Raw genomic sequence first — 26334 nt, 5'->3', positions numbered from 1 at the left:
GAAGACGGGCTTTCTGGCCTGCCCAGTGTTTTCACAAAATCAAATTGGTCGCTAATACTTAAAAAAAAAAAAAATCAGACAATTTCAGCTAAATTTTAGACTTGCCCGGCAGTGATGGTTTAGCTGAATCCTCACTGCCCGGGTCAGTACCCATGTCCTCCTCTCGGACACGTCTCCACGTTCCCATGTTGTCTTCACCCCAACCCACACTGTACTCTTCACAGTAATTTTCCTGCACCCTGAAGGCATGTGAGTTTGTGGTCCCTGCTCACAAGGGTTGAAGCTTTGCAAAAAGTTTCCTGTCCTTCAGGAATATCCATAAAACATCGGGTATGACTTTTTTCACAGCTGGAGAGGTGTGGCTGTAGGCATGGCTGGGCAGATCTGGCATTGGGTGCCCCCTGCCCCTCCGCAGCTCTATCTCCTCTTGTCTTTCCACCCCCTGCTCCGGCAGGACAGCACCTCCTTCATTCTTATCTCCTTGAGGCCAGTCTCCAAGAATCAGACCAAGCAGTTAGATTCTTCCTGCAGGAAACTTGTGTTCCCTCTGTGTGAATTCCTTCCCATGAGCGGTCACCAAGTGCATGTCCTCAGTACTATTCTCTATAATCCACAGTCCAGTCCCTAAGTATTATTAAGGTCAGACCCAGATTATAAATTGGTGAGAACTCCAGGAACTAGAGTGAAGGTGGAAAAGGTGGCCTGGAGCTAGGACGAGGGACAGCTCTCACCTGGGACTCCAGCAGTGCCAGCTGGAGGGGGTGGGTGCAGAGGCTGAGACGGGGGAGTTCTTCACTGAAATGATGCAGTCCTGTTTGTAAACTCTCTAACAGGAGAAACATTTATTTCCAAGGCTTAACCATGTTACAAAACAAGTAAAGCGTAGGAGACATGAACTACTAAGTAAAACAGATGGAATTTCATGTTAAATGGCAGCTTTACCTCACTTCGGTCAGACTCATTACAGCATCTGAATTCCTGCATTTTCCATATTAATAGGCTTCCAAATGAGCAAAGCATAGACCCTAGTATGCAGAGTTCCCAGTTATAAATGAATATTACTGTCCACCAAAAAAATGACTCCAAGGGGAAATGGAAACGTGTATTGAGGACATATGTGACCTGGTGTCAGCACACGGTTCTGTGGCAGCATAGACGCTCAGAAGCTTCAGGTCACACAGGAGGGGAACAGCGTTGGCGAGGGTGGAGGAGAGCTCTCCTTCCCAGGCCGCCTGGTATTTTGTGTGAGGACCGAGGAAGTGTGGTCAGTCTCCCTTCGTGGCTCATTCACATGGAAGAACTGCTGTGATCTGATGTCCCTTTCTCTGTTGCTGAAATTGGTCAGGTATCATTAACCCAATCGAAGCCAAGCAGAGAAAGGGGAAAGGCGCGGTGGGGGCGTACGGCTCGGAGCGCACGACTCAGTCCCTGCAGGATTTCCCCGTGGTTGACTCGGAAGAAGAAGCTGAAGAGGTGAGAGCCCGGAGATGGGGCGCTGCTGTCTGCCCTCGACTGTCTCATTTGTGGGTGTGTTCGTTCATTCATGGGCTGACTGCACACTGTGTGTGAGATGCCGTGCCAGAGGCTGGTGGTCCACAGCGCACAGGCTCAGAGCCTGGGGGACAGGCACGCAGTGAACCACCACAGTGCAGCGAGGAGAGCGGCAGTGCCAGGAAGCAGAGGGAGAAGACGGGGCTTGGTGTGTGGGGATGGGGCCTGAGCCTCAGTGTTTGTCAGATGGGGAGGGCAGGGCGTCAGGCAGCGTCGCCCGATGGTCTTAGTGCTGCACAGGCACAGGGCTTAGCACAGAGCCCTGTGAACGTCTCAGTGGCTACTGAGTGTCTGTCACGGTCTCAGGAGCCCCACCTGCTGAAAAAAGTAGCCTTTCTTGTCGTGATGGACCATATCCCTCTGATTCAGGAATTTCAGAAGGAGCTGAGCCAGTGGAGGAAGGACCCCAGCGGAAGCAAGAAGAAGCCCAAGTACTCTTACAAGACAGTGGAGGAGCTGAAGGCCAAGGGCAGGATCAGCAAGAAGCTCACTGCTCCCCAGAAGGAACTGTCTCAGGTCAAGGTACGGGGCCTGGGACGCCCAGTCCAGGCCGAGGGCTTGGAAGACGTACAGAAAGTTGCCCACACACCAGTCAGTCACCGAACACTTGCTCATGAGTTCCCTGCGGGCCTGCCATCTAGGATCTTTCTTTGTCCTGTTTTTCTGGGGCAGTAGTGGCCCGTGGCCACTTACTGCCTGCACGGCCAGTCTCGTCGGCCCCACCCTGTGCCAGGTGCTCCTTGGGGCACTGGAGTGGGGAAACCAACAGTGCTCCCAGCTGTCTGGGAATTTAATTCTGTCCCTGCTATTCTGTTGCTAGACCTTGACTGTCTCTGGTCTGGCTGGTCTGTGTGCAGCCTGTGCCTGTCCCAGACAGCTGCGGGGGACAGAGTCCCAGAGCGCGGCCACCAGGTGAAAGAGCAGGGGGCCTTTAAGGCCCTTAAACCGAGGGAAGGTTGTCCTCACCCGCCGAGTGCGGGGCGTGGCGACACTGAGTTCAAGGTGGTTAGATTTTCAGCCACTGTTATGGGCACAGTCTCTGAGGTTTTCCGTTACTGTCCCAAGCAGCCAGAGAACAAGGGTGCCAGTGTCTGTCGTAGTTCAGTGTAGGAGCTTCTGTGTGTGTGTGTGAGTGAGATAGAACTCGGTCTTGAGTGGGGTTCTCAAAGGCCAGGGTGTTGTGTATCAGATTATTTGGGGACCTGGGAGGAAATGCAGATGTCCAGGTTACAGCTGGAGATTTTGGGTCAGGAGATCTGGACTGGGTCTGAGGACTCATGCTGACTGTGACCCAGGAGATTCTAATGCAGCTGTTTCACGGCTCACTCTCTTGAAAAGTGATGGTCGATGTGAAATTAGCTCATTTCCTGGTTGTCTTTGTGGGTTTTGTATGTTTCATGCTGTTTTTAAATTGAAAAAGTTGTTTAATTTTAAATTAAATTAAAACAACTGTACTAATGTATGCAGTACATCTTAGACAATTAGGGAATACAGAGGCAAAAATATTAAATACTGCTTTCCTCCCCGTAAATGACCAGTTTTAACACCCATGACGTCCGTCCTTCCAGATCTTTGTCTAAGTGTGTGTGTGTGTTTTTTTTAACCAACACTGGACGTTGTGATTATACACGTTTTACTACCTGCTCTGGTCAGTACAGCCTCTACACTTCCATGAAAACAGATTTTCATCTCAACTGAATCGTCCATGTTCAGATTGCTTTAGTTTTCCTGAGATATCTGCTCCATCTGGTTTGTCCCGGGGGATCCAGCCCAGAGCTGCTTGTGGCATCTGCTCGTTCTTTCCGCGGAGCCCCTTCTGATCTCGTGCAGCCCAGGCCCCACGGGGAGAAGCACCACCCTCCTCCAGCTCTGCTGAGCGGTGGGCTTTTACACGGTGCTTCCCCCGGGCCGCGGTGTGCGTCTGCTAGGGCGCCGAGGCGAGCGTTAACCCGCGCCCCCTCTGCCGCCTTCTCCAAGGTCATAGACATGACGGGCCGGGAGCAGAAGGTCTACTACAGCTACAGCCAGATCAGCCACAAGCACAACGTCCCCGATGACGGGCTCCCGCCGCAGTCGCAGCCGCTGCCCCAGCCCGGCAAAGACGCCAAGGCCCCCGGCTTCGCGCTGCCCGAGCTGGAGCACAACCTGCAGCTGCTCATCGACCTCACGGAGCAGGAGATCATCCAGAACGACCGGCAGCTGCAGTACGAGCGGGACATGGTGGTCAACCTGTCCCACGAGCTGGAGAAGATGTCGGAGGTGCTGGAGCACGAGGAGCGGGTCATCTCCAACCTGAGCAGGGTCCTGGAGATGGTGGAGGAGTGCGAGCGGCGCCTGCAGCCCAACTGCAGCAACCCCCTGACCCTGGACGAGTGCGCCCGCGTCTTTGAGACGCTGCAGGACAAGTACTACGAGGAGTACAGGATGTCCGACCGTGTGGACCTGGCCGTGGCCATCGTCTACCCGCTCATGAAGGAGTACTTCAAGGAGTGGGACCCCCTCAAGGTGAGCGCTCGCCCCGCCTCTCCTCTGGGGCTCCGGAGGGCATGGGGCCGTTAGCCCGCGGGCTCTCAGCTGCCGTGGTTCTCCTCAGGACTGTACTTACGGCACCGAGATCATCTCCAAGTGGAAGAGCCTCCTGGAGAACGACCAGCTCCTGTCGCACGGCGGGCAGGACCTCTCCACAGACGCCTTTCACAGGTAGTCCGAGCGGGGCTGCTCCGGGAACTTGGGTTGACGCTCTCGTTCACCCTGCATTCGTGGAGCATCTGGAGGATGCTGCCTGTGCTGGCTGGCCCGGGGGTACAGCAGACGCGTGTCTGCAGGAAGTGGGAAAGGCAGGTGGTAACCAAGAAAGCGGATGGGTAAACCCGGCTGCAGACTGAGTGCAGCCAGGGAGAGTGAAGAGGGTGCGCACTTGGGTGGGGTTGGCGGGGATGGAATTGAGGTGGAGGTCTCTCAGAGGAGGTGATGTTTAAGCTGTGAAAGCATGAGGGGCATCAGCTGTGCAGAGCGCGCTCCAGGCAGGAAAGCACGTGGCATCTGGAGGGGCCCTGGTGACCCACCAGCAGCCGAGCCAGAGAGGCTGGTCCTACCGAGGAGACGGCCTGGAGTGGCGTGGGCGGCCCGGAGGCGGGGAGGGGCAGGCGCGCGTCAGGCCGCCACATGGGCTGCTCCGTTGGCTCTGTGGCCGGGTCGCTGTGCCACCGCCTTGTTCCTGCTTACTGCTCTGGAGGTGGGCGGTGGGTCCCGCGTGTCCGTGCAGCCCAGTCAGTGCAGCCCGCCGCCCCGCCTCTCGCACAGGTTGATATGGGAAGTCTGGATGCCTTTTGTCCGAAGTATCGTCACTCAGTGGCAGCCGAGGAACTGTGACCCGATGGTGGACTTCCTGGATAGCTGGGTGCACATTATTCCCGTGTGGATCTTGGACAACATACTGGACCAGCTCATCTTCCCCAAGCTGCAGAAGGAGGTAGGGCAGCTGTGGGAAACTTGGGGGCTTGTCAGCGCTTCTCTCCGTGCTGTTAAAACGCCCGGAATTACCAGTGTTGTTCTGTAATGTTAACTCTAGCCCGTTGCTCAGCACTTTCCCCCAAACCTCCCCTTAGCAGGGAATTCATTTACTCCGTTTCTTGAATGAAATTAGGATTGTGCCATGTCTGAAATGTAATACGATTGCACGGGTGTATTTGTTTGTGGGTCAGTTTCCCTGTTTGGGGAAACACAGTGCAAGATGCTAACAGAGCACCTTGGCCCCCTCTCTGTACCGAACGGGTCCCTCCATAAAATGGAGACTGTGTCCCGGACACGTGCGAAGGGCTGTAGACCGCGGCCAGGGGAGCAGGGCATCGTGTGACCCTGCCCCACCCGCAGGTGGAGAACTGGAACCCGCTGACAGACACCGTCCCCATCCACTCCTGGATCCACCCGTGGCTCCCGCTCATGCAGGCACGCCTGGAGCCACTGTACTCCCCCATCCGCAGCAAGCTGTCCAGCGCCCTGCAGAAGTGGCATCCCAGCGACTCCTCGGCCAAGCTCATCCTCCAGCCCTGGAAAGACGTCTTCACCCCCGGCTCCTGGGAAGCATTCATGGTCAAGAACATAGTGCCCAAGCTGGGTAAGGAGGAGGGGACACGCCCAAGCCTGCCACTCTGGTGCTCTGGCTTCTGAGACCAGCAGTAATCACCATGCTTCTTAAAACATGGCCTTCGAGCTCATGATGTTTCTCAGCGTAGAAGGGATGCTGTTTTGTGCAGAGGCTGAATATAAATGGAACCAGGGTCCTTCCTGCGGTTCCTTCATCACACTCAGCATGTCTCCTGACTGGCCCAGTTGTGGCTTCTGGTAGTGATAGCCATAGGTCTTCTGAAATTTTTGTGGTATATATAGAATCTATTCTAAACACAGAATTAACTCTGGGTTAAAGAAAATGATTTTTTTTTTAATTTTATTTTTGGGGAGGGGGTTTATTTACATGGAGGTACTGGGGAATAACCCAGGACCTCGTGCGTGCTAAGCATGCACTCTACCACTCAGCCATCCCCTCCCTACTAAGAAAACAATCTAGCAAGAGCTTAAAATTGTTCTCTAAAAGCAGATCAAGGGCTGACATTGCTCTTTGTGCTTCTGTGGCTTTGCCTTATACGGACTGGGTTTCTCTTCCAGGGATGTGCCTTGGGGAGCTAGTCATCAACCCCCACCAGCAGCACATGGATGCCTTTTATTGGGTTATCGACTGGGAAGGGATGATCTCTGTCTCCAGCCTGGTGGGGCTTCTGGAAAAGCACTTCTTCCCCAAGTGGCTTCAGGTACGCTTTGTTTACGGTGCTGGGGGCGCGGGTCTGACCGTGGGCGCTCCCTCCTTGGATAACCGTCGGTGGGAGCGCCGTAGTCACTACACAGTGGAGCAGGAGTGAGTGCAGCAGGAACAGCCACCACCACTTACTGAAGGTTCACCACGCGCTGTCCTGAGCGCTTTGCATTCTCTCCCCTCCTCACAGCAGCCCCCTGGGCTGGGGACTGTGCTTTACCAACAGTGTAGGCTGAGCTTACAGGCAAGAGTATTTGGCTACCAAACAAAACGAATGGCCCCTTCGGAAGTTTTGCTTCCGTTTGCGGCCACTGTGGACACAAGAGTCTTACTTGTTCCTTTGTGGCAGGTGCTGTGCTCCTGGCTCAGTAACAGCCCGAATTACGAGGAGATCACCAAGTGGTACTTGGGTTGGAAGTCCATGTTTTCAGACCAAGTGCTGGCACACCCATCAGTCAAGGACAAATTTAACGAAGCACTTGACATCATGAACAGGGCCGTGTCCTCCAATGTTGGTGAGTAGGGATTCCATTTTGGAAGTCCTGGCCCGGAGCTCTGTATTTACACACAAAAGACACAGAATGAGTTTTCAGCTACCTGGGGGCTGCCTGAGTGAAGCCCACCCTCCCGTGCTGGGAGGGGCTCAGGCTGGGTTCACGCGTGTGCGTTTACCTCCGCGTCCCCCCTTCATAACAGCTGTGCGGCGTGGCGCTCGTGCGTCTGCTCAGCCTGCGTTGGGGAGGCTGCTCAAGTAAACGGCTCAGGCCGTGAAGTCAGGCAGGCAGTCTAACTCTTAGTAGTAGTTGCTTAACCTCTCTCAGCCCATTTACCTGTCAAACAGTATCCACTTCTAGGCTTTATTAAGAACCGAGGACTGTTTGTTACCGTTTGTGGACAGCACCCCTAGGTGGTGTCTCTGGTGTGTCAGCTGTTCAATTACTGGCTGTTCCTAAAGCTGCTCAGTTCTAGGGAAGTCACTCGGCCTCCATCAGGAGTCTGGGAGCCGACTCACGTCTCAACGCAGAGGCCACTGGAGTATAAGCTCACGCAGCTACAGAGCGGCCGGGACTATAATTTCTATCTCCTGAGCCTTTAATTCTCTGTCCTTAGCCTACTGCATGGAGCGGAGTTACCCAGAGTCTGTGCTCTGCTCACCCAGGTCCCTCCAGGGCCATCTCTGTTTTCATACTCTAGACGTTCCTCCTCAGCCCCTAGGCTCCCAGAACTTCTTATCTGTACGTACCCCCCAGCTAACCCTGGGCCTTTGCAGTCTCTGTGTCTCAGCTCCCCGGATACATTTACAATTCTTCCAGGGTGGGGGACCTGTGTGGGTAAGTTAAAAGCATCACTAGTACAAGACATATGTTTTCAAGGTTCTAAAAGCTGCTTTTTTTCCCCTAACAGAGGCACTGGGAATGGAACCCAGGACCTCATGCACACCAAGCTGACACTCTGCCACTGCGCTATAGCCCGCAGCCCCTAAAAGCTGTCTTTTGAAAGGGTAGGGGTAGGAACGCAACCACTTACGCCATTCTCTGCTTGCTGAGTGCCTTGCTGACACTTTGAGACACAGCTGCCCTTCTGTGAGTCACTTCTGTCCTGGTGGAACGCCTGTCCTCACCCTCCCTCCTTTAAACCCAGGTGCCTACATGCAGCCCGGAGCGCGGGAGAACATTGCCTACCTCACCCACACGGAGCGGAGGAAGGACTTCCAGTACGAGGCCATGCAGGAGCGGCGGGAGGCCGAGAACATGGCCCAGCGCGGCATCGGCGTGGCCGCCAGCTCTGTGCCCATGAACTTTAAAGACCTCATCGAGACCAAGGCCGAGGAGCACAACATCGTGTTCATGCCTGTCATCGGGAAGCGGCACGAAGGGAAGCAGCTCTACACCTTCGGCCGCATCGTCATCTACATCGACCGGGGCGTGGTGTTCGTGCAGGGGGAGAAGACCTGGGTGCCCACCTCCCTGCAGAGCCTCATCGACATGGCCAAGTAGACCGCGGCCGGGTAGTCACACCCGACAGGGACATATTTATGAATAAACGACATTTTAAAATAGTCTTTGAAAAAGGTGTCTGTCTATTCAGGAGAGAGGCCCCACGCACTAAAGGTGTGTAAGTCTTACACCAAGCCCTCCTGCAGCGTCTCCTCCACGTGGGAGGGGAGCCTAGTCCCAGCTGACGTCTCTCCTGCTCTCTCTCAGATGGGGGGGGGTCCCTCCACAGCCACCTTCCCTGGAGTCTTCCGGACAGCTGCTCCTGCCTTGGCCAACAACACACACACACACACACTACAGCGAGCTCACTTACGAGGCTCAAGGCCCTTCTGTCTTGTTCCTGATGATTTCGAGATCCTCACAGTCCTGGTAATCTGGTTCTTCCCGAGAAACCCAGGTGTCCGTGGGGAGTTGTATTAGCTTCTGTACAGGAAACCAGTGGACGGCAGTGTCATTAAATATGTCCATGTACTGTGAAGTCTGAGGAAACTCAAGCTCCTCCAGTCCTTCTAAAACCTGAGCAGAAAAATTCAAACGTATAACAAAAATTTGACAGTCACAGTAAACCCACCCCCCTGGGATAGATGTCCATTTAACATGTTATCCTTTTAAAAAAAATAAGGGATAATATATATAAGTACTTTGTGCAATGAGTTGCAAGCCCCAAAGGCAGTCCTTACATTGGACTGGATACTGAGAATAAAGGAAATAAAGAGACATGCTCAAAGGTCATAGATTCCTGGAATGCGGGCCGTGGGGAGAGCTCACTGACAGCACGGTGGCCTCTCCGTGCCTTCAGCTGGCCCCCCAGGAGCTCCCGCCCATATGTGTAACAGCAGACTTCTCCTCCATAATGGAGAAACTGATTTCACACGCTTTTCCATCCCAGGCCCTTCATTCAAGTGGATACCTTTGCAACATAGGGATAATGTTTCTGCAGAATCCTTGTCAACAATCTAAAAACAAAAAAATTTTTAAACATGATTAGGAGGTATAAGAGCTTTTTTTCAACTAAAGACATAGAGAAAGGCAAGATGACCTAAATCAAGAAATTTTTTAAAATGTGATGTAGGGACGGTTAAGTAGTAGAAGACGTGACTGCCCCAGTCAGTGCCCATTTTTTCAAGGGAAAAATGACACAGCAGACACCTAGGCATCGTGAAGCAGGAGAGGATTACGCAGCTGTAAGAAGAGAAATCCAGTGTTATAAGGGAAGGGAGGAACTACTGGCAAAAAGATGCCTTAACTTGCTTCCCAGCTTGACTCAGGGTCACCGTCTCCCAGCTCTAACCCTTTGTCCAGTTTCCCATGGAAAAGCACTTCCACATACGACAGTCACAAAGTGTGTTCTGCTTGTGGGGCAACCTGAGGCGTGGGCTTCAAGGACCCCAGTGCTCCCGGGCCTACCTTTCCTCAAGTCCTCTGAAGCTGTTCCCGATGACAACCATCTTGGAAAGGGCATCCGCTGCCCAGTTCCTCCACAAGAGGTTGTTGTACAGCGCCGTCCCGCAGTGCGGCATGTAGAAGACGGTGGGCTCGCCGCGCACGCTCCGTTTCCCTTCCTGGGGTACAGCGTGCACAGGTGTCAACGCTCACTCCTTACAAGGGGAGGGGGAGCGAGGGCGGTAACTGAGCTGTGAGGGCTCACCGCAAAATGATGGATGGGTTAACTTTACTTGAAATCATTTCCTGTATATAAATGTATCAAACCAACCGGTACACTTTAAACTTATGTGATGTTATACGTCACAACATCTCAGTGCAGCCAGAAAAATAACGAGCTGAGAGGAAGGCAAACTGAAGTATCAAATGGCAAAAAATGATGACGACGGTCCCTGGTGGGAGAGTCCCGTCAGTACACAGGGAACCTATAAAATGACACGGGACTAAAAGTCACGGAGGCCTGATGTCTGGAAAGAACTCACATTTACTTCACGTGTGTGTCTCATGAACACAGAAAACTCCGGACTAACGGAGGGGCTTCCTGGGTCCGTGACTGCAAGGGCAGGAGGGCCGGCAAAGGTTACTGTCCCTCGGGTACCATGTTCGGTAACCCTGCAGGCTTACTGTGTCCCTTTCTGCAGATTCCCATCATAATTGAGTCCTCAAATGTCCCCTAGGGGTACAAACACCTCCCCCCCGCCCCAAAGAACCACCGCTCTGCAGCCATCTCCCTGGCCGGGAGCAAGCCCTCCTCCCTTGCCGCCTGGCCTGGGCCTCTCCTCTCCCTGCAGCTTCCATCGCTTACTGGCCGGGGTTCCTGACGGTCAGCTCTGCACCACTGCCTGCAGTCCTGGCCCTGGCCCTCAGCAAACTCCAGTAGACCTTTAACTCCCTGCTCAGACCTGGGGAGACTTCCTGGAGCCCCAACAGCACGGGTTTCCTTCCCTTCTCTGTTCTACCTGCTGCTCTGCCTCACTGATCTGTTCACTGTGTACCTGTTTACAGCCACATGCCTGAAGTGCCCGTGAGCTCCCCGAAGACAGGGACCGGCTCCCATTTACCTGGGTCTCCCCAAGCTGCCTCGCACAGAGCAGGCACTTGGAAAGACGGTCTGAGCCGAACAGCAGTGGTTGAGGACATCGGTGGCTGACTCTCTTTTCTCAGCTGGGCCTAAATGTTCACGTTTCATAATAAGCCATGAGACGGCAGTTTTAGAACAGAGGAATTTAGAGGAATAAGATGATTACTCTATAATCCCCAAGACAAGGCAAAACTAAATTCAGACGTATTTGCCTGTACTGGCTTCAGCCCTCTGCTTGTGCAATGATTTTTTTCCTGGAGCTTTCAGAAATCTTGACTCCCAACTACTTCAGGGGATGCGGGTAGGCCAAGGATTTACCCACGACTCAAAGCCAGGTGCTAAGGGTGTGACTGGGCTACAGCTTCAGAGGGGACATGTTCCCTCCCAGTTTATTACTTCCCCTGGGACAGGGTAAATTCCAACCAGAAGGACCTCATTTGAGGCACAGAGACTGTGTGTCCTCTTTCTCTTAAAGCGACAGTAAACACCCACTTTGCATAATTTCTGGACACAAGAATTTTGCACACCTAACATGTTTGGCTCATGCCCTCTGTGCAATTTTTCTTCCTCACAGGCACAGCGTAGGCACACAATGTGGCTAACATACTGGAGGCACTAGGCAAGCGAGTGCTGAAAAGAAGGGAACTGCTATTTCAAGGAAAACTGGAGCCCGGGGACAGAGCCTGGGGACATAGCCCGGGCTCAGGGTGCTCAGAGCTGCACAGCCCACCCTACTCCCCTTCCTTAAACCACATACCTCATTCTCACTGAGCACAGTCACACCCAGGGTGTTCAGAACTGCAATTTCGAGCTGGCTGAACAGAGGGTCATACACCCAGCAGTGACTTCTGGGAATCTGCGGAGGGAAAATGAGTTGCTTATTCCAACGCCTGTGTGCACAAGACCAAGGGCGGGGGCCAGGAAGAGGAACAGAGCAATTTACCTGACACTTCTCCAGGAGGAGAAGCAAAAACGCTAGCTGGTTCCTAGCTATGACGCAGGTGGCAAAGTTCCCAAGGCCGTAACACACGCACTTCAGATGACAGCTTCCTGTGACCAGGGTCTCTTCTTGGGGGGAGCCAGCTGCCACATCCGACTCACCTGGTGATGAGTCCAGATACAGGTTTCCAAGGGCTTCCGAGAGAGTCCCCGCAGGAGCCTTCAGTTGTTCCAGATAATTCCGGAGACATTTGATGATGGTTTCTAAAAGAGCAGGCCCTGAACACCGTCAGAGGGCGCGCTCCGACCCCGTGAACGAAGTCAACCACGCGAGAAGAGGGGCGGGGCCGGGAAGGCTTCAGCTCCTCGGACCTCACCCCAAACCTGCCAGGGACCCGCAGCCACGTCCGCCCGAGACTGACAGGCTGCCCACGGCCCGCAGCCTCAGGGACTGTCAAGCGAAAACTAGGTTTCATTCTCGGGCATGGTTTCCATCCAACGCTCACGTGAGCCCAACCTAACTTAATAAGAGGCAACCTGGTAAACGCAGGTTATGTTCTGAAATGCCATTAAAAAAATAATAGAGGAGCAGAGCTCTCAAAATCACACTATAAATAACAGGGAATAAGAATGATGTGTAAAAAATTAAAAGAAAAAAGCTGGGCTGGGGCTTCTTGAGACTAAATACCCTAAGTCTCTTCCCTTTCCTTGCACTGGTACTGAATTTAGTAGAACAAATCTGTAAGTAAAGCAAAAGAAAAAGCAAACAGCCGTATGTCCCCATAATAAGATACTAATTTTCACTTAGCAAAGAGAGCTTTAAATAAGACGCAGGCTCAGAAAGGCTGCATGAAAAGCTGGCTCTTTTAATCCTTGCTGGGGAAACAACTGGTAAAAGCTTTCTGGAAAGCAATTTGACACCGGGTATCAGTTTGGTCACCCTCTTTCACTTAATGATTCCACCGCTGGGAATATATACTAAGATCACCCTAAATTTGGTAAAAGCTTTATGCAAAAGGGTGCTCACTGCAAAATTACGTATAATAACTAAAAAACAAGTAAACTAAATGTCCCTTGATAATCTCAACAAAAATTACGTCGATTTATCAACAATCTCGATAAAAATGAGTACCTATGGTATATTCACTCCATGTATTAGTATTTCTGTTGCCACACATTATGTCTGGGAAGAGATTATAGCGGCGTGTGGGCTGGGGGAGTGTACAACGTTGTGTCAAGGAAAAGAGCAGGATAAATACACACCTCAGTGACACTGATAATGACAACTAGCCACCACTGCCTCCTGTGCAGCAGGGAAGCTCTGTTCTAAGCACTTTACTAAACACCTCATTTAATACTCAAAATTGTACTACACATAATTATCATGTCCATTCCACAGATAAACTGAGGGCCAGAGTTCAGCGCCCAGAGACACACAGTTGTAAGGAGAGTCAGACTTAGAACCCGGCACGGACACCGCTGTGAAGCAAAAGGTCATCAGATGAGGGTGGGGGCCCTCCCACCCCGACTGCCTCCAGCCTGAGCCGGGTGATACCCACCTAGTGCTGAGCTCCAGAAATCAGAGATAAGCAGGTCCTCCCTGTTGAGAAGAAATGGCGTGGTCATCTCTTGTCCCTTTCAGGGTTGTTCCAACAGTGACCTTCCTCCCAACCGTGATCTGGATGTGGGAAGGTGGAGGACCCTCAGATGCAAATCCCACCCGTGAGACTGGAGCATGATACACGGAGACCACGTACAGAGTCAGAGCAGCGCAGCTGGGCTCGGGGAAGGCAGGAGGCTTTCCTGGAGGAGGGCCTGATCCCCGGGGACAGGTCTGGCTGTTCTGTATCCTTGGTCCACAACAGCAGTAGGGCACAAGCGCAGCTCCATGAATAGTGGGGGAAGGCACAGACCTCGCCTCTCTGCACTTAGCTCCCTCATCTCTAAAGTGGGGATGAGAACTGTACCTGCCACAGAGGGTTACAGGGAGTAACTGGTAACACTCAGCATAGTGCCTCGTACGGAGCAGGTACTCAGTCATGGCCTTTGCTGTTATACATAATTTTCAGGGGAAAGTAAAAGGGACAATCCCAAGGGCTGGGCTTTCTTTAAAGTCAACTGGTCCCACGAACCAGAGAAAAACACAGTCAATAGAAAATTGAAGCTGACTTAAAGAAATGGAAAGATATCCCATGCTGTGGGGTTGGAAGAATCAATATTGCTCAAATGGCCATACTGCCCAAGGTAATCTACACATTTAATGTGATCCCTATCAAATTACCAAGGACATTTTTCACAGAACTAGAACAAATAATCTAAAAATTTATATGGAATTGCAAAAGACCCAGAATTGCCAAAGCAATACTGAAGAAAAAGAATGAAGCTGGAGGAATAACCCTCCCAGACTTCAGACAATACTACAGAGCTATAGTAATCAAAACAGTGTGGTATTGGCACAAAAACAGACATATGGATCAATGGAACAGAACAGAGAGCCCAGAAATAAACCCACAGACTTTTGGTCAATTAACCTTCAACAAAGGAGGCAAGAATATACAATAGAGAAAAGACAGTCTCTTCAGCAAGTGGTGTTGGGAAAACCGGACAGCTGCATGTAAATCAGTGAAGTATTCAAACTCATACCATTCACAAACATAAACTCAAAATGGCTTAAAGACTTAAACATAAGACAAGACACGATAAACCTCCTAGAAGAAAACATAGGCAAAACATTCTCTGACATAGATCTTAGCAATGTTCTCCTAGGCAGTCTACCCAGGCAATAAAAATAAAAGCAAAAACTAACAAATGGGACCTAATTAAACTTACAAGCTTTTGCACAGCAAAGGAAACCATAAGCAAAACAGAACGGCAACTTACAGAATGGGAGAAAATACTTGCAAATGATGCAACTTACAGAGGGTTAATTTCCAGAATATATAAACAGCTCATACAACTTAATAACAACAAAAACAAACAACCGAATCCAAAAATGGCCAGAAGACCTAAACAAGCAATTCTCCAATGAAGACATACAAATGGCCAATAGGCACATGAAAAAAATGCTCGATATCGCTAATTATCAGAGAAACACAAATCAAAACTACAATGAGGTGTCACCTCACACCAGTCAGAATGGCCATCATTCTCAAGTCCACAAACAATAAATGCTGGAGAGGGTGTGGAGAAAAGGGAACCCTCCTACACGGCTTGTGGGGATGTAGTTTGGTGCAGCCATTATGGAAAACAGTATGGAGATTCCTTAAAAGACTGAAAATAAACTTACCATATGATCCAGCAATCCCACTCCTGGGCATATATCCAGGGGTGACTCTAATTCAAAAGGATACATACACCCCAACATTCACAGCAGCACTGCTTACAATAGCCAAGACATGGAAGCAACCTAAGTGTCCGTCGACAGATGACTGGATAAAGAAGATGTGGTATATTTATACAATGGAATACTACTCAGCCATAAAAACTGACAACATAATGCCATTTGCAGCAACATGGATGGACTTGGAGATCATCATTCTAAGTGAAGTAAGCCAGAAAGAGAAAGAAAAATGCCATCTGATGTCACTTGTATGTGGAATCTAAAAAAAAAAGGGATGCAAATGAACTAATTATTTATAACTTAGATGACTGATTTCTTGAATATGTGTAAGCACATTCGACTGTCCTTTATGACTGGATTATTGCATTCATTTGATTCTTATTTTGTGGTTGGCTTTAATCCTTTGATAACTAAGTTTAAAAGCTAAAGCTCTGAACTGTTCTTAGAAACAATGAACAGTACATATATGTAAATTTTAAAACGGATTTCCCTCTCAATGAGTTGCTGGTCCTTGAATAAACTTTGTTTACATAAAAGAAAATTTGTGGGCTTCCCTTTCGTGCTCCCTCCTCTTCAGAGACGGCCCGCACTCTGTCTATGGAGTGTGTAGCTTTTACTTTAACCTGTGCACACAACTCCCACACCTCTTTCCTTGCCTTTCTCTTGCCTTACACTCTAAGCAGTATGTATCTCTCTAAATAAATCTACCTTTACTCAAATAAAAAAAAAAAGGAACCAAGAAATTGTGTATATACACACAAAGGAGTATTATTCAGCCATAAAAAGAACAAAATCTTGCCATTTGTGACAACATGGATGGACCTTGACAGCATTATGCTAAGTGAAATAAGGCAGAGAGAAAGACAAATGCCGTATCTCACTTACACGAGGAATCTTAGAAACAAACATCAAGCTTACAGCTACAGAGAACAGACTGGTGGTTGCTAGGGGCGGGGCCTGGAGGGTGGGTGAAACGGATAAAGGGGGTCAAAAGGTACAAATTTTAAGTTAGAAAATAAATAAGCCATGGGGATGTAATGTACAGCATGGTGACTATAGCTAAAAGTACTGTATTGTGTATTTGAAAATTGCTGAGACCTTAAGCTCTCATCACAAGAAACTTGTTGTAAAAATATAAAATGAACTGGATTTGACCTGACAAGCCAGAAGCTAGTGTTCAGGGGGCTCAGAGAAGAGACGGGGTTGAAGAGGCTGCCCTCATGCCCTGCGCAGAGGGTAAAGGAGGGCTGTGATGTACAGGGAGTGCGTGGTACACCGGGGAGTGCGTGCACAGGAGGACAGCGTGTGAAGTGCTAGGCTCTTCTCTCCTCAGGGCAGTGGGGACTCCACCACACTAGAGGGTACAGGGAGAAGTAGGGAGTCCCTGGGGCACACTGAAGAAACTGAGGAGGAAGAACAATGTCAGGACGTATGGAAAGCACCTTAGGAGTTCTCCAAACCCCTAGGCACACTCATTCTCACCGGCATGAGATTCTAGAAAAAGTCACTGCTTTTCTTCTCAGGCTAACACTGCCTCTTGGTCCTAATTCGTTTGGGGCGGGGGGTATAAAATTAGTCTAATCTCTCTCAGTTGTGACAGTCCTTCAGCTATTGATTGAAAAGCATTAACAAAAGCTGTTATTTACTGAGCCCTTAAAGGACTGCAAATAAAGAAAGGCAATAATACTAATTAACAAAAGTTAGTAACATTTATTGAGTGCTTCCTGGGCGTTAGCCACTGTTCTAAGCATTACTGATGGGGGTCAGGGCAGACTGCCCCCAAATATGCCACTTTGGCATATTGATTATTTGGAATTATAGCCACTTGAAAAATATCCAGTTCAAGAACACTCTGACCCTCCTTTGTTTCCTGAAAGCAGGAAATCAATCTGCCATATGAAAACATCCTCCCTGTACCAGGAGGATAAAAGGCATCCTTATCGCCAGAGATGGGTAATTCAAGAATGAGAATGCTTTATAAACAAACTGTTACTTCACTAATTTGCTACCCCAAATCCAAGCCCCTTTATTTTGTCACAAATAACTGTCTAAAAGGTATAAAAGCTGCCTGTTTTGGCCACTTTTTTGGGTATCATATTTCATGGGATGCCTGTACATTCCTAATTAAATTCGGTTTCCCCTTCCGTTAATCTGTCTTGTGTCAATTTGATTATTAGACCAATCAAAAGAACTTAGAAGGGTAGAGAAACGCTTCCTTCTCAGCACTATCTTAAAGTACACGGCAAGGCATGGAAGAGTGGGGAGTGGGGGATAAACCAGAATAATGGAGAGCTCTGAAGCACAGGTGTTTGGAGTCACAAAGGCAGGGGTGAATCCTGATTCCCTACAATACCTATGTCTCTTTAAGAAGGGGCGCCCTACCAGGATTCCAGCTTAGCTTAATTGTACCTATTGATAAAGTGTATAGAGTTCCTACGCAGTGCCAGGCATACAGCAGTCCTCAATTAACGAATGATGATAATCATGAAGACAATCACGTGTGCAGGTTGCTGCCCTGGTGTTAGCAAAACCACTAATAACCAATATTCGCGTAATATTAATACCAAACACTGGTACTGCTCTTACCACGCGCCCGACACTGTTGGGAATGGTTCACATTTACTAATTCACTGAATCCTCAAAACAAACCCATAGAGGTACTACTTTCATGTCCATCTCACAGACATTATGTACTCTGCCCAAAATCAAGCAGCCGCAGTTGCAGTAAGAAGAGGTAACAAACTTTATTAAGCGCTCTCTGTGCTCCAGTCTGTAACGAGTTCTTTACCTCCGTTTAATCCTACAATAACCCCTTAAAGGGTTTGCATTTACTCCCACTTTACAGATCGCTTGGAGGGTCCCCAAAGCGTGAAGATTCGGACCCAGGACTGAGCCCGTACTCACCCGGCCTCCCGGATGCGACGAAGCACTGCTCCGCCGTCCACCTCGGGCTCGGCTCCCGGGGCCCCGGCCGCCGCCGCTGCCTCCCTCCGCCTCGGACGCCGCGCCGCTGAGCGCCTTCTCCGCGGAGACACCGCCTGCCAGGCTTCCAGCGCCGCCGCCGCCATGGGCCTCTGACGTCACCGGCGCGCGCGGCCTACGTCATCGGCCCGCGCCAGCTCTGCGGGAACTTTAGGGGGAGGTAGGCGCAGGTGGCGCGTGACCATGGGGCCTCTCCGCCGCGCGCGTAGGTACCGGGCGGGAGTCCCTGGGACCTCTGGGTCCGGAGCCCCGAACCCCGATCCCCGGGTTGCCTGGCTACTCTAGCGGGTGGGCGGCGCCCGGCGGCGCGGGGACACCAAAGGGCGGGACCCCGGCCGAGAGCGTATTTTGGCGGCCCCACCGCGCTGTGACCCGGCCCCGACTGACCCCCGCGCCTTTGCCCACCAATCCCAGCCCCCTGGAGCTGAGGCCCGACGACACTTTCCAGTGCTCTCGGCCGTTACCGATCTCCTCCTGGCGCATCGCAGTCATTAGCGCCCCTTTTTCTTGCTCTGTGGACCCACTGAGGCCACTTCCTACATCATCACTACCACCCCTAGGCCTTTGCCGGCCATGTCTTTGACTCCCCCTGTGGTTACTCAGACTTTCCAGGCCACAACTTTCTCTGGCCACATCCCATCACCTGCCCTATCCCAAGACCATTACCGGCTTCTGGACCTTTCAGAGATAGGCTAATGGACCTAGGGCCCAAGCCTCTGGGAACAAAGGATGGGGGTTTCCAGGCTGCAGTCCTTGGTTCCACGGGCTTAGATGCCGCCTCCACAAGCATCCAGATAGGCTTCATAGATACCATGAGTATGACCCTGGGGAGGCCCCCGCCCAAGATATCTAGAGCTGAGAAAAGTTAGAGGTTTTACAGGCCATCAGAGATTTGGTGGTGTCCTCTCTGGGGACTTCTCTCTACCAAAGGAGCTTAAAAAAACTCTCTTGTGTTCCCAGCAGGGTGACAGATGGTGAGCAGGCATTTGAAACCATGTCTCTGGGGACATTAAGTTTGAAGAAAGTGACAGTGGGAATAGTTTTGAAGTGACCAAACGGCTGACTTGTGGAAGGATTAGACCTTGTTATCCAGATCTGTGTTTGGAGGTTACTGGGAGGCCAATTTTAGCTTGGCGGGAGGACAGATTTAACACTGTGAACTGCCTGTCTCTGGAGGGAGGTAAGCCAGAGACAGTCAGGTAGTTTTGGAAGGAGAATACAAGAGGGAGGATGAGAGGAAGTCATGCCAGCATCCCTTCTGAGTCTGAAACATCACAATACCCCAAGTTGTCTCTTGTGGGAGTTTGAAAGCCACTTGTTAAATTCCCTTTTTGTCTTTTGGAAACTTGCCCAGCTCTGGGATGCTGCATGTTCAGACTGCCTCGGGGCTGTCAAGGTGACAGTTCCTTAATTTGAGTTCCATTATTACTACAGCGCCCGCCTCATTTGTATAGCTAGCAGTCCTTGACGCCCAGAGCTTTTTCGCACCCGTTACTTAGTTTTATCTTCTGTGTGACATCACTGTGCAAGTAACCATGGGACTTAACGCTGAAGTTTTGCTCCCCTCTCTTTTTTATTTTGTAACATGCTTTTCAGCTTTCTGGAAAGCTCTTGTGAAGAATACCATTTGCTTAACCCGGCTGGGTCACATGCTCACTCATGAGACTCTGAAATAATCTATTCTTTGTGTTTATTTTAGGACCACAGCACTGATGTTTGAACAGGAAGCTTCAAAACTTTTTAAAAAAAACTTCAGAATGGCTCTGAACCAGACAAGCTAGAAGTCGCTCCAGAGCACCGCCTTCAGCATGCATTTCCCTGGCCCAGCTTCCCTGGCAAGGAGCTCTTGGAAGGGGTCATTCTGCAGAGGGCCAGAGAGCTGATGCTCACGGAACCTGATTGGTGGATTTGACTTTTCTGATAAAATTCTCTTACTTGATTATATTGTCTCGCAGAGGCCTGAGAGGTGTGCCGGTCTTCACGGGGACCCAAGGGTCTGCAAGGAAGGGAAGTAGCAGTTTCGTGCTGAATGAAAACTAAGCAAGTAGCCTTTGGGACTGGAAACACCGACCTCCCACATCTGGATTCACTGGATTGGGGACGCGGAGGAACTGTCACTGCTGGGGAGAAAGAGGCGAGACTGGAAAAGAAAACCCAAATAAAGAGAATGAGGGCCCGCGGAGAGTAAATGGCCGCCTCCGACTCAACAGAGACGAAGTCAGCCTCCTGGTGAGTAGCAAGCCCTGCGGTGCGGTGGTTCCTGCCGGGCTGCCGGATGGATGCTTCGGGTTAACGGAAAACCCCAGCCAGACTGTCTGGATTTTATTAAGGAGGGGGAAATGCCATTTTCCTCAGTGAATCAAGGGCCATTCCTCTCCAAAGCTGATGGTTTGTAACCTTGGGAGCCGCCTGCAGTGTCTGGATGAGGCCAGCATTGCTGGGAGATGGTGGAAAAGAGCTGGGGCTGGGCCCTGCAGCCGGCCTTGCTAATACCGTGGGCACCGGAGGCTTCACTTCTGAGAGACAAGAAATGGTTTTGGTGCAGAATTACTCCAAGGAAAGAGGTTTGAAGGGCTGGCTCTTGAAGGGTATTACACAACATCTGCCTGCAAGTCAGTCCCCTCCTCACCCACATGGGGTAAGCCAGTTGTAATTTGGTTCAGCAGATGTAATCGAGCAGCTGAAAGCGAGAGGCATGGTTTCAATAGAACGAGCAGGATTTAGTGACGGATTCTCTGTGTGCAGGTCAGAGTGACACCCTGGTTTTCTTTTGTGTGCCTGGAAGAGTGGGGGTGCTTTCACCCAGAGAACATAAAGAAAGGGGCCCAGCAGTGGGGTTCATTCATTCATTCATTCGTCTATCCATTTACCTAGCCAGGTAGCTTCCAATTTTATTGACATAAAATTGACACACAGCACTGTATAAGCGTAGGGTGTACAACACAATGATGTGACTTACAGAATCATGAAATGATGACCACAGTAAGTTTAGTGAACATCTGTCATCTCATACAGATACAAAATAAAAGAAGAAAACAGTTTCCCTTGTGATGAGAACTCAAGGTTTACTCTCCTAGCTTGCACTGTAACATATAACAAGGAGCAGTGTTAATTATATTAATCATGTTGACCATTACATCCCTGGTACTTGTTTATCTCATAACAGGGAAGATTGTGGCTTTTGACTGCCTTCATCCAGTTCCCCCTTCCCCCACCTCTGTCGTCCGGTGAGCACAACTCTGGTCTCTTTTTCTGAGTTTGTTTGAAGTATAGTCAATCTGCAACGCTATGTTAGTTCGGTGTCTAACGTAGTGGTTTGATATTTCTATATGTTACAAAATACTCACCACGTGGCAGTGGGGTTTCTGTGTTGGTTATGAAACATTTTTGAGGCTCTGTGATGTGAACTTGCCCTGTAGCCAGTTACACACTGGGTCCTAGGACTCGAGAAAGTGGACTGTGCTGGAACAGAGTTAGTACTTGTCATTGGGAAGATAAGGTGGGAGCCATGGAGGGTGGCAGGGGGAGGGCGTGGATCGGGGAGAAGAGTGCAGGTGACAGAGTGGTCACATGCTCTGGCCTGACGTGTGTGTGCTCTCAGAGACTGAGAGGTTAAAACCCAGGTCCAGCCTGGGGAGTTTGCTTTGTGGTCTTAAAGAGGTAATTATAGTTATTCTGCTCCCGCAGAGGGAGTAGAGGGTTATAGAAATTGAGGAGAGAGCTTCCTCTGGGGGGAGAAAATCAGAAGTTTGATGAGGGATGGTGTTAAAGGATGGGTGAGGATTTGACAGGCAGGGAGGGGTGTGGTGCCTCTCTGAACCCTCACACGCCCCCATTTTTCCCATTATAGACTCACTATCCTGTGTGGAAGCTGCAGGCTTCCTGCCTGCCTTTTCTCACCACGGCCCCAGGACTGGCACACGCAGCACACACCGCAGGCCCTCAGCAAACATGTCAGATGAACGCACGAGTTCCGGGTGGAGGGCCATTTTCCGGAGGTCTCGTGCCTGGCAGTTGTGGGGGCGCTGACCGAGCCATCCCTAACTTACTGCGTTATCAGGGCCTTAAAAGACACTGCCCGACCACACGGTTCTACAGTTAAGGTTCAGTGTCTCAGATAAGAGGCGTCCTTGTGGGTGTCCCGTCTTTCCTTAGCTGTTCCCCTGCTTTTCTTGGGCAGATGGTCTGACGGCTGGATAGAGGCATATTTTTAGTCTGACTCGACTGCATGTATGAAATGGTTTTATCTACTTGCAGCCCCTGGGTTCCTTCTTCTGGGGCCACCAAAAGGCTTTTCAAACCCCGTGCAGTGCGCCCCTCTCTGGCTGTGTTTTCAAACGCCCTGCTCCCAGGATAGAAGGAAACGTGGCTCCCTTCTTTTCTCTTGCCAGGTGGAGTTACTTTTTCCTTTATGATGGTTCAAAGGTGAAGGGCGAAGGCGACCCGACCAGAGCTGGCATCTGTTACTTTTATCCCTCGCAGGTAAGCCACCACGGCGTTTTATTGTTTAATGGGGATCCCACAGCCTCGAAGTGGTGACTTTTCAAAAGGACGGGGTTCACATCTGGAGAGTTTTCTTTGCACAATCCAGGCATCTGCCGTTTCTACTCTTTTATTCTTAATTGTACTGTGTATTGTTGTCCTGGTGTTGAAATGCCCAGGCAGCCCACCACTTCTGGCCTCCCTAGCTCTCTGATACCATCCTGATTTTCTGTCTGCCCCCTGTTGAATAAAACCTCTTCTTCAAACATGTACAAAAGTGGAGAGGCGCGCATCCTCAGCCCTCGTGGGCCCATCACCAGCTTCAACAATGATCAGCGCTTGGCCAGCTCTGCATGACCTATCCCAACTTCTCCGCACTCCTTTTTAGTCCCTGGAGTGTTTTGAAGCAAATCCTAGCCATTGTGGCATCTCCCTGGTATCAAGTGACATCTCGAACTGCAAAGGCTGTACTTAACATCCCACTCAGCAAAAGTTACAATAATTAGTAACAATAAGTCCTTAATATCATCAGATATGGTCTGTGTTCAAATTTTGCCTTTCTTGTCTTAGATATTACTTAGTCCTCCCTTCCTTCCTTCCTTCCCCCTTTGCCTCTCTCTCCCCCCAGTCAGTATCCAAACAAGGCCCACATACTCCATTTGGTTATTTTGCATTTCAAGTCCCTTTTATTGTGTAACACCCCTCACCCACCCCATGCTCCCCGCCCCCGTGCCACTGAAATTTTGAAGAAACCAGGTCACTCATGCAGATGACGTCAGCACATCCCCAGCTCCAGATCTGGCTAGTCACTTACTCCTGATGGCGTCGGTTACTGTCTTCCCAGCGCATTTCCTGCAAACTAGTAGTAGTAAGGTCCAGAGCCTTGATTAGGTTCAAGTTCAGCTCTTTTCGGCCAGAGTTCTTTGTTTTCTGTTGCATCACATAACGTCTGTCTGCACCCCAGTTTAGTTAATGCGAAGATCGGGTAGGAGGACTGTGTCTTGGCTCATGTGACTGTGCTCTGCCTTGGATGGTGGGGATTAGTCTCGGCTGCTTTGGCCACTCCACAGGGGATCTGAATAGGGATGGAGGCTCATGCTTCCACCCACACACATGCCTGTAATCCTCGGAACAACACTGTGGTTCCGGGCAGTCATCTTACGTGTTCACTGTGCTTGTCTTGTGACAGTTCAGTCATCCTGGGCAGGCTGCAGTAAACCTTGTCTACAAAGGGCCAGAGGTAATATTTTAGGTTTTTCGAGCCACGTAAGGTCTCTGTCACATATTCTTCTTTGTTGTTTTGACAACTCTTAAGAAAATATAAAAAGCATTCTTAGCTGATGGGTTATATAAAAACAGGCAGCAGAGTTGATCTGGCCTACAGGCTGTAGGCCGCAAGCCCCTGCTCCAAGAGATGCCACCAGGGTTCAGGAGCGTCAGCTTCACACCTGGAATTTGCTCCTTTCCCCTAGACCCTGCTCGACCAACAGGAGTTGCTCTGTGGACAGATCGCCGGGGTCGTCCACTGTATCTCCGACATTTCTGGCTCTCCCCTAACCTTTGTCCGTCTGCGGAAACTTAAGTTCGCCATAAAGGTTGACGGCGATTATCTTTGGGTAAGTTTAACAGGCAGAACCGGTGCCAATGGGGTGGCCTCGACCGAGTCATTTGTCTTGGTGACGAGTGTTGTGATGACGAGGCTTAGAAAGTAATATGTGCACAGCTTGATAACCGGAAAACCAAACCCAATCAAAAATGGGCAGAAGATCTAAACAGACATTTCTTCAAAGAAGGCATACAGATGGCCAAGAGGCACATGAAAAGATGCTCAACATTGCTAATTATCAGAGAAATGCAAATCAAAACTACAATGAGGTATCACCTCACACCGGTCAGAATGGGTATCATTCAAAGGTCCACAAACAATAAATGCTGGAGAGGGTGTGGAGAAAAGGCAACCCTCCTACACTGCTGGTGGGAATGTAAACTGGTGCAGCCATTATGGAAAACAATATAGAGATTCCTTAAAAAACTAAAAATAGACTTATATGATCCAGCAGTTCCACTCCTGGGCATATATCCAGAGAAAACTAATTCAAAAAGACACATGCACCCCAATGTTCATAGCAGCACCATTTATGATAGCCAAGACATGGAAGCAGCCTAAGTATCCATCGACAGATGACTGAGTAAAGATGATGTGGTATATGTACACAATGGAATACTACTCAGCCATAAAAAAGAATGAAATAATGCCATTTGCAGCAGCATGGATGGTCCTAGATGTTATCATACTAAGTGAAGTCAGTGAGACAGAGAAAGACAAATATGTGATACCACTTATATATGGACTCTAAAAAAATGATACAAATGTACTTTTTTACAAAACAGAAACAGACCTACAGACATAAAAAACAAAGTTATGGTTACCAAAGGGAGGGATAAATTAGGAATTTGGGATTAGCAGATACAAACGACTATGTATAAAACAGATAAATAACAAGGACCTACTGCATGGTGCAAGGAACTATTATCAATATCTTATAATAACCTATAATGAAAAAGAATATATATACGTGCAACTGAAACACGACGCGGGACACCAGAAACTAATACAACACTAAATTAACTACACTTCAGTAAAAAACACCACAAAGAACCATCTAAAAAAAATTCCTTGACAGCCAGTGGTACCATATCCTCACAAGTGCCGTTGTCTCACACCTGTACTTATTTTAAACTTAGTCCTGAGCTGAGGGGATGCTTAAATGTGAGGTAGTATCTTGACCTTTGTAGGTATTATTTCCAACACTTTTATTATGGGAGTTTTCTAACATCCCAGTTGGAAGAACTTTACAGTGAATACTCACAGCCTCCTAGACTCTGCAGTGAACACTGCAGTCTAGTTGTCGGATCAGGCATCTGTCTGTTCACCCCTTATCAATCCAGATTTTATTTTGATGCTTTTCAAAGTCGCACACATGAGTATACGCCTGCCCCGCCCCCGCTGCTTCATCATGCGTAACGTGCACTCGGGTTCAGTATTTGTTTGTGGTTCTTTTTCTCTTTAGAGGTAAAATTTATTTACATATGATGAAATACACAAATCTCGAGGGTACCGTTTGATGCATCTGGATAAATGGCGCACCTGGGTAACACCAATCCTGTCTGGATACAGAGCATTCTCATCAGGCTGGGAAGCTCCCTGTGTCCATAATTCTACCCCTCCAATCCCAGGTAACCGCTGCCCTAAATTTGTCCATCACAGGTTAGTTTTGCCTGTTCTAGGGCATCATACGCGTGACATAACACGTGGGGCATCCCTCTGTGCAGGTTTCTGTCCTGCCACCTAACGTGTGTGGGATTCGTCCACGTTGTAACACGTACCGGCGATTCATTCCTGTTTATTGTTGAACAGTATTCCATTGTCTGAATGTACCACGGTATACTTATCCATTCTCCTTCTCTGGAGACATGAACTGTGTCCAGTTTGGGGCGTTTGACAGTAAGGCTCCAGGAACAGTCCTGTACAAGCCTTTCGTGGACACACATTTTCATTGCTCACGGGTACACATCTAGGCGTGGAACTGGGTCACAGGGTAGGTGTATACTGATTTGATAAGAAACCGCCTGACTTTTCCCCTAAAGTGGTTGTACCATGTTATGTTCCCACCAACGGCGTATGAAAATTCCAGTTACTTCCACATCC

At 49.7% G+C, this 26334-nt stretch overlaps 3 protein-coding genes across 14 annotated transcripts in view; 2 read left to right on the top strand and 1 right to left on the bottom strand.

The window, feature by feature from the left end:
* Positions 1 to 8420, top strand: part of TFIP11 (tuftelin interacting protein 11) — a 17218-nt gene extending 8798 nt beyond the window's left edge. Inside the window, exons 5-13 of the mRNA XM_010951271.3 lie at positions 1346 to 1473; positions 1921 to 2073; positions 3529 to 4056; positions 4145 to 4251; positions 4855 to 5023; positions 5425 to 5668; positions 6217 to 6359; positions 6711 to 6876; positions 8003 to 8420. Coding sequence (XP_010949573.1) covers positions 1346 to 1473; positions 1921 to 2073; positions 3529 to 4056; positions 4145 to 4251; positions 4855 to 5023; positions 5425 to 5668; positions 6217 to 6359; positions 6711 to 6876; positions 8003 to 8358 — 1994 coding nt within the window. The 3' untranslated portion in view covers positions 8359 to 8420. The remainder of the gene's footprint in view (positions 1 to 1345; positions 1474 to 1920; positions 2074 to 3528; positions 4057 to 4144; positions 4252 to 4854; positions 5024 to 5424; positions 5669 to 6216; positions 6360 to 6710; positions 6877 to 8002) is intronic.
* Positions 826 to 18278, bottom strand: SRRD (SRR1 domain containing). 6 transcript variants are annotated; one of them, XR_012503520.1, is made up of 10 exons: positions 18066 to 18278; positions 13381 to 13421; positions 11826 to 12085; positions 11640 to 11738; positions 9766 to 9920; positions 9269 to 9314; positions 8672 to 8874; positions 8044 to 8212; positions 7605 to 7684; positions 5972 to 6916 (listed from the first exon to the last, which is right to left on the bottom strand). XR_012503520.1 is itself a non-coding variant. In XM_074355871.1 (8 exons), exons 1-7 carry the CDS (start codon positions 18227 to 18229, stop codon positions 8677 to 8679), a joined length of 963 nt encoding a protein of 320 aa, XP_074211972.1. In that variant the 5' UTR covers positions 18230 to 18275; the 3' UTR covers positions 5972 to 6916; positions 8672 to 8676. The 6 variants fall into 6 exon arrangements, 2 of the variants coding, with proteins under 2 accessions (XP_074211972.1, XP_045369874.1); XR_012503518.1 differs by lacking the exons at positions 7605 to 7684; positions 8044 to 8212 and adding an exon at positions 826 to 5948 and having other exon boundaries at positions 6694 to 6916; positions 18066 to 18275; XR_012503521.1 differs by lacking the exons at positions 7605 to 7684; positions 8044 to 8212 and adding an exon at positions 826 to 4370 and having other exon boundaries at positions 6694 to 6916; positions 18066 to 18275.
* The window catches only part of HPS4 (HPS4 biogenesis of lysosomal organelles complex 3 subunit 2), a 25770-nt gene continuing 17612 nt past the window's right edge, over positions 18177 to 26334 (top strand). For 4 of the 7 annotated variants that reach the window (XR_012503517.1, XR_012503516.1, XM_074355863.1 and 1 more), the window contains exons 1-4: positions 18254 to 18348; positions 19843 to 20372; positions 22535 to 22625; positions 24098 to 24241. Coding sequence is in view for 5 of the 7 variants with exons in the window: in XM_074355863.1 (XP_074211964.1) it covers positions 20332 to 20372; positions 22535 to 22625; positions 24098 to 24241 (276 nt within the window). In the remaining 2 variants the exon portion in view is untranslated. Of the gene's footprint in view, positions 18353 to 19842; positions 20373 to 20441; positions 20782 to 22534; positions 22626 to 24097; positions 24242 to 26334 lie in introns of those variants that run through there. The other 3 variants (XM_074355862.1, XM_074355861.1, XM_074355864.1) reach the window with 3 other exon arrangements.

This window comes from Camelus bactrianus, chromosome 32 (assembly GCF_048773025.1).
Source record: "Camelus bactrianus isolate YW-2024 breed Bactrian camel chromosome 32, ASM4877302v1, whole genome shotgun sequence".
Classification (NCBI taxonomy): Eukaryota; Metazoa; Chordata; class Mammalia; order Artiodactyla; family Camelidae; genus Camelus; species Camelus bactrianus.
Note: the sequence above shows the minus strand (reverse complement) of the source record. Positions and strands in the feature narration are given on the sequence as shown.

What these genes read in the sequence shown, in the direction of transcription:
- SRRD (XM_074355871.1), bottom strand. Translation starts at nt 18,229, where the DNA reads ATGGCGGCGGCGGCGCTGGAAGCCTGGCAGGCGGTGTCTCCGCGGAGA. An exon ending in TTTCTGGAGCTCAGCACTAG is followed by an intron (nt 12,086 to 13,380) that starts GTGGGTATCACC and finishes CTGCTCTTTTAG; the next exon opens with AAACCATCATCAAATGTCTC. An exon ending in ATTATCCCTATGTTGCAAAG is followed by an intron (nt 8,875 to 9,268) that starts GTATCCACTTGA and finishes TTTTCTGCTCAG; the next exon opens with GTTTTAGAAGGACTGGAGGA.